Consider the following 5,926-nt stretch of genomic DNA (forward strand, 5'->3'; position numbering starts at 1 on the left):
TTGAATATGCTATCTAGGTTGGTCATAACTTTTCTTCCAAGGAGTAAGCGTCTTTTAATTTCATGGCTGCAGTCACCATCTGCAGTGATTTTGGAGCCCAAAAAAATAAAGTCTGACACTGTTTCCACTGTTTCTCCATCTATTTCCCATGAAGTGATGGGACCAGATGGCATGATCTTCATTTTCTGAATGTTGAGCTTTAAGCCAACTTTTTCACTCTCCTCTTTCACTTTCATCAAGAGGCTTTTTAGTTCCTCTTCACTTTCTGCCATAAGGGTGGTGTCATCTAGACAGCCTTAACTCCTTACTGTGTACTATCCTTCTTCTATCATCTCCTCAAATTTTGATAGTTTTTTACTGCCTCTATTTGCTACCTTTATAATTTAAATGATAAACTTCTAGATCATGTTTCATCAACTTGATATCTCTTGATCCCTTTAGTCTATAAAGATAAGGTAATTAGTTCTGCTATATTTCCTCTGCTTCTCCTGCCAACACCTGCCAGCCAGACCACTTCTTTTATATTGCAGCATTTCTGATACTTACATTCTGTCTTATTACCATAATCAAGCTTTCTAGTTTCTATGGAGTATTTCTAAAACATTAATCCAAGATATTATATTATTTTCATTGTTACCAGTTAATTGAATCTATAGAGAAAGAAAAATAATACAGTCATGATTACTGTGCCACCCAAAAAGAAATGTTCAAGCATCAAGATCAAATGATGTAAAGTGGTGTATCATTGCATTTCCTAAATGGTTAATCATGTTGAGCATCTTTTCATTGTATATTGTCTTTGGAGAAATGTTTATTAAAATATTAATAGTTGGCCCATTTTTAAATTTTTTTTTTTTTTTTTTTACTGTTGAGATATGAGAGCTCTCTATTTCTTCTGAATACTAGACCCACATCATATATGTGATTTGCGCCTATTTCCTCTGGTTCTTGGGTTGTCTGTTTTTGATTGTGTCCTTGAAGCACAGACGTTTTAAGTTTTGATGAAGTCCAGTTTATTTTTTTCTTTTGTTTCTTGAGCTTTTGGTGTCATATCTAAGAAACCATTGCCAAATCCAAAGTCATAAAGATTCACTCCTATGTTTTCTTCTAAGAATTTTATAGTTTTAGTGCTTATATTTAGGTCTTTGATCCTTTTTATTCCCCTTCTTTGATCCATTTTGAGTTAATTTTTTTTACACGGTGTGAGATAGGAATCCAACTTCTTCTGCATATAAATATCCAGTTGTCCCAACACCGTTTTTTGGAAAGCCTTCTTTCCCCCCATTGAATTATCTTGACAGCCTTTTGGAAAACTAGTTCACCATAAAAATGGCAGTTTATTTCTGGATTCTGAATTCTGCTTCTTCGATCTTTATGTCTAGCCTTATGCCAATACCACACTGTTTGAATTAACCATTGCTTTACCATCAGTTTGTCAGTTTCTACCAAAAAACAAAAAGCAGATGGGGTTTGGAGAATATTGTCATCTTAACAATACTAAGTCTTCCAATTCATACCGTTTCATTTATTTAGGACTTTTTAGAATTACTTTCAACATTTTATGATTTTTATTGTATCTTATTTTTTCATTAAATTTATTCGTAGTATTTTATTCTTTTTGACATGGTTATACATGGACTTGTTTTCTTATTTTTTTTTAGGAAGATGGTTTTATTTTAAAAGATGCAGAGAGTTCAACCCAGATGAAGATTGAGAATAGGTATTTGGATTTGAATAAAAGATAGTGATTCCTTTTATCATGAAAGGAGCCTTGGAATTAATTTGGGGTTGAAGTCAGATTTCAGAGGGCTAGTGAGGAATCTGGCACAGTGTGCTCAGTTTCCACATGTACATGATTACTCTCTGACATTTTATCCCTAAGGCATTACCCAGCTTATCCTCTTTCTCTGATCTGGACCTTCTGTTAATCTCTCTTTAGCAACCCATGAAGCATACTTTTGGTTCTTTTAAATATAATTGAAAGAAAGTTTTACTTGAAAATAGAGTAAACTTTTCTTCCAGGGGACTAGGGTCATATATTAGAGAATTTTGTAACTATTTTCATCTGTTCATTCATTGCAACCCCTTCTATTCTAACAGAAGTCTACTGTGTTTTAGGTTGTGATTGTAATGTTACCGAAAGTACTCCTCAGAGAATGTTTTAGCTGAAGCTAGGTACATTGAAATTTCCTAGAATAGTCCTTCTTGCTCTTATTTTTGTTTACGCTGTATTCCCAAGATATTGCCAGTTGTCTCAGGTGTTGTTCCAGCATTCTCAAAGCACACTACTGGTAAGTTTTAATAAACCCATGACAGAATGCAGCATTGCTAGCTGTACAAGGACCAAAACAAAATTAAACATACAACTCATCTGAAGGTCCCAGTCAGTTAGGAAGCAGTGTTACACAATGTGGGCAGTTTTGCTTCTCTTTGTGTAAACCTATACTCTATTTTTCAAACATCTCTTCTCATATATTTTACCAGGAGTAGATTTAGGAAATTTAAAAACAACTTACTGTGCTTCTAAATTTAGTGCTCAAGGAAACCAAACTACTTTTTCTGACTTTTCTGTACAGATAATGGACTTCCCAAACCAGAACTAATATCCTGGATTGAGCAGGGGAGAGAACTCTTTAAGAAATGGGGAGAATCACAGGAATCAAGAAACATAATTTGCTCTGCTGCTGATTTGCATTTTGATCCACTTATTGAGGGACAGCCATTTTCAGGTGAGTTTTAAGAGATTTCTTAAGGCTCTGTCCTTAAGACATCACATTCATGTTTCTTAGTTCCATTTCTTTGGTGGTGCCTTCCTGTTTGACTGAACTGAGGCTTAACATCTGGTATATTCCAGAGAAAGGCAGTAAAGCACAGTAGCTAGGATTATGGGTTCTGCATCCTGAGTCTGGGTCCTGCCTTTTCCAGGTAACCTGGGCCAGTTATTCATCCTCTCCTGGTGGCTCAGATGGTAAAGAATCACCTGCAATGTGGGAGACCAGGGTTTGATCCCTGGGTTGGGAAGATACCCTGGAGAAGGGAATGGCTACCCACTCCAGTATTCTGGCCTGGAGAATTCCACGGACTGTATAGTACATGGGGTCACAAAGAGTCGGATTAAGTGAGTTTATATATGTAGATGGAGAAGGCAATGGCACCCCACTCCAGTACTCTTGCCTGGAAAATCCCATGGACGGAGGAGCCTGGTAGGCTGCAGTCCATGGGGTCACTGAGGGCGGGCCCAACTGAGCGACTTCACTTTCACTTTTCACTTTCATGCATTGGAAAAGGAAATGGCAACCCACTGCAGTGTTTTGGCCTGGAGAATCCCAGGGACAGGGGAGCCTGGTGGGGTACCGTCTATGGGGTCGCACAGAGTCAGACACGACTGAAGTGACTTAGCAGTAGCAGCATATATGTAGAATGTTAAGATGATATCTGGCAACACAGTAAAGAGTTCAGCAAATACTCGCTATTCTTCAGGCAGGGGGAATCAGCAACTCCTTTGTTTCTTGTCATGATAAGAAAGTCTAAGATTTTTGGATTCTTAACAGTCAGTATTAGAGCAAGGAAAAAGTGAGTCACTTAGTCATGTCCGACTCTTTGCAACCCCGTGGACTATATAGTCCATGGAATTCTCCAGGCCAGAATACTGGAGTGGGTAGCCTTTTCCCTTCTGCAGGGGATCTTTCCAACCCAGGGACTGAACCCAGGTCTCTTGCATTGCAAGCAGATTCTTTACCAGCTGAGCCATGCAGGAAGCCCAAGAATACTGGAGTGGGTAGCCTATCCCTTCGCCAGTGGGTCTTCCTGACCAAGGAATTGAACTGGGGTCTTCTGCATTGCAGGCAGATTCTTTAACAGAGTAAGGAAAGAGAAAGTCAAATGGGAATATCATTCCAAGAAATCTTGTCAATAGTTTACTTTTTAGCTGCCTCTTTCAGGAGAGTAGAGTTTTACTCACAAATTGTTTCACTTTTTACCATCTGTTATCAGTTCTTCTAAGAAACCTTTTTACAAGATTGATAGGAATAGAGGTGAGGAGGGAGAAGCAGCTGGTCTTAGGGCAGCTCACGGGTTACACGTGACCATAGTGGTGGTGTGTAGTCTCTACGCTGTGTCTGACTTTTTTGTGACCCTGAGGACTGTAGCGCACCTCTGTCCATGAGATTTTCCAAGCAAGAACCATGGAATGGGTTGTCATTTCCTTCTCCAGGAAGGAGATCCCTACTCAGGGATCAAACCTACATCTCCCGTGTTGGTAAGCGGGTTCTTCACCACTGAGCCACTCGGGAATCCCAACCATAGTGTTAGTCAGGGCTTAATGCTGCCAGGAACAGTACCGTCATTATTTTTTGAACCAGGAATGTCTGCACATCCAAATGGGACAAGACTGGTGGTCCCCAGGTCATAATAATGGTGAACATTTACAGAGTACCTGCAGCATCCCAAGCCCACATTAAGCACTTTACACACATTAACTCATACAGTCCTCATAACAGTTATGTATTGCTGTTTCCATTTCTAACAGGAAAAGGAACTGAAGCTGGAGATTAGCTTGACAAAGGCAGCACAGTGAAAAGACTGGATTTGAACCCAGTCTGATGCCAGAGACTAGGCCCTACGCTTGTGACCTAAGTGTCCTTTTTTTAGTATTCTAAGATAGGTCTGTTCAGTTTAGTCCTAAACTAGGGCTCATGATTCTCCTGGTCATGAAACTGACTGCCACTGAAAGGAGCTGCTGGTTTAGTTCGGTGAAAGTTGGGCTCCTGGGCCACCTCAGATTACCGCTTCTGGCCACAAAAGCCTTAGCCATGACATAGGCTGGGACACTGACTGAATCTTGTTTTCAGTTTTAGGAAACCAACAAGCTGTGAGTTCAGAAGAAGGTCATTGCTATTTCCAAGTAGATCCTCTTCAGAGCCACCGTTCCTGTGAACCCTTATCAGAAAAAAGTGAAGATGTTTCTTTCAGGCCTGACCAAGCCGTCGCCCTCGTGAACCCACAGAGACCTAACACTTGGGCTCTACTCCCAGCGGTCCACAGCTCCAGGGAACCCACCCAAAGAGAGAAAATCGCCAGCCCCAGGGCCCTGGGTATCCCAGGCTTCCAGAAAACCGCCTCAGGGGAGGGCCTCCAGCAGTCCTGTGCCTTCTGTGGGGAAAGCTTTTGGAATGAGGACCTCTTAGAGTGGCACCAGGGGAGCCACTCGAAGGCCTGGAAGCAACTCAGCAAACAACCCGAGGCACAGCAGCTTCGGAGCCAGACTCACTTCCGCTGCCCGGGATGTGGGCGGGGCTTCCGCCGGAAACCGCACTTGCTTAGCCCCCTGGCGGTCCGGGCTGAGGAGAGCCGCCCGCTGGGCCTCGAAAGTGAAGAAACGTGGGGCCACCGTGTGACACCGCCAAGGCCGTCTCCATACCCCGGTTGCGACGAGGGTGCCTCCCGGGGCCCCCCGGGCATGGAGAGGCCAGTCTCCCCGAGAGAGGGCGCCGGGGCGGCCTCTGAGCAGGACGAGCTCCCTCCGAGCTCGAACCTAGCTGGTCAGAAGTGTGGCCGCTGGGCTGGGGGGCCGGAGGCCCTCAAGCCTGGCCCCGGAGGGGAGAGACCGTCCTCCTATGGTGCGTGCAGCCGGCGACCCTCCCAGCGGTGCAGGCTCTCTGACCACGCTCACGTGCACCGCGCGGAGCGGCCCTGCCTGTGCGCTGAGTGTGGTCGGGCCTTCCGCCAACGTGGGCGGCTGCGGCTCCACCGGCAGCCGCCCTCGCATGAGCCGCCCTGCACAGGCCCGGAGTGCGGCCTAGGCTTTCGCCTGAGGAGCGCGCTGCGGGCCCACGGGCTGCGGCACGGAGGTGAGAGGCCGCTGGCGTGTGACGAGTGCGGCCGCGGCTTCGCCCATCCGTGCAAGCTGCGCGAGCACCTGCGGGGG

The 5,926-nt window shown here is 44.4% G+C and overlaps 1 protein-coding gene across 1 annotated transcript in view; it reads left to right on the forward strand.

Annotated features, from left to right (window-relative positions):
• ZNF786 (zinc finger protein 786) overlaps positions 1 to 5,926 on the forward strand; it is a 27,966-nt gene that overhangs the window by 20,819 nt on the left and 1,221 nt on the right. Inside the window, 2 exon segments of the mRNA XM_010843887.1 lie at positions 2,577 to 2,729; positions 4,851 to 5,890. Coding sequence (XP_010842189.1) covers positions 2,577 to 2,729; positions 4,851 to 5,890 — 1,193 coding nt within the window.

This window comes from Bison bison, unplaced genomic scaffold, assembly GCF_000754665.1.
Source record: "Bison bison bison isolate TAMUID 2011002044 unplaced genomic scaffold, Bison_UMD1.0 scf7180017864191, whole genome shotgun sequence".
Taxonomy (NCBI): Eukaryota; Metazoa; Chordata; class Mammalia; order Artiodactyla; family Bovidae; genus Bison; species Bison bison.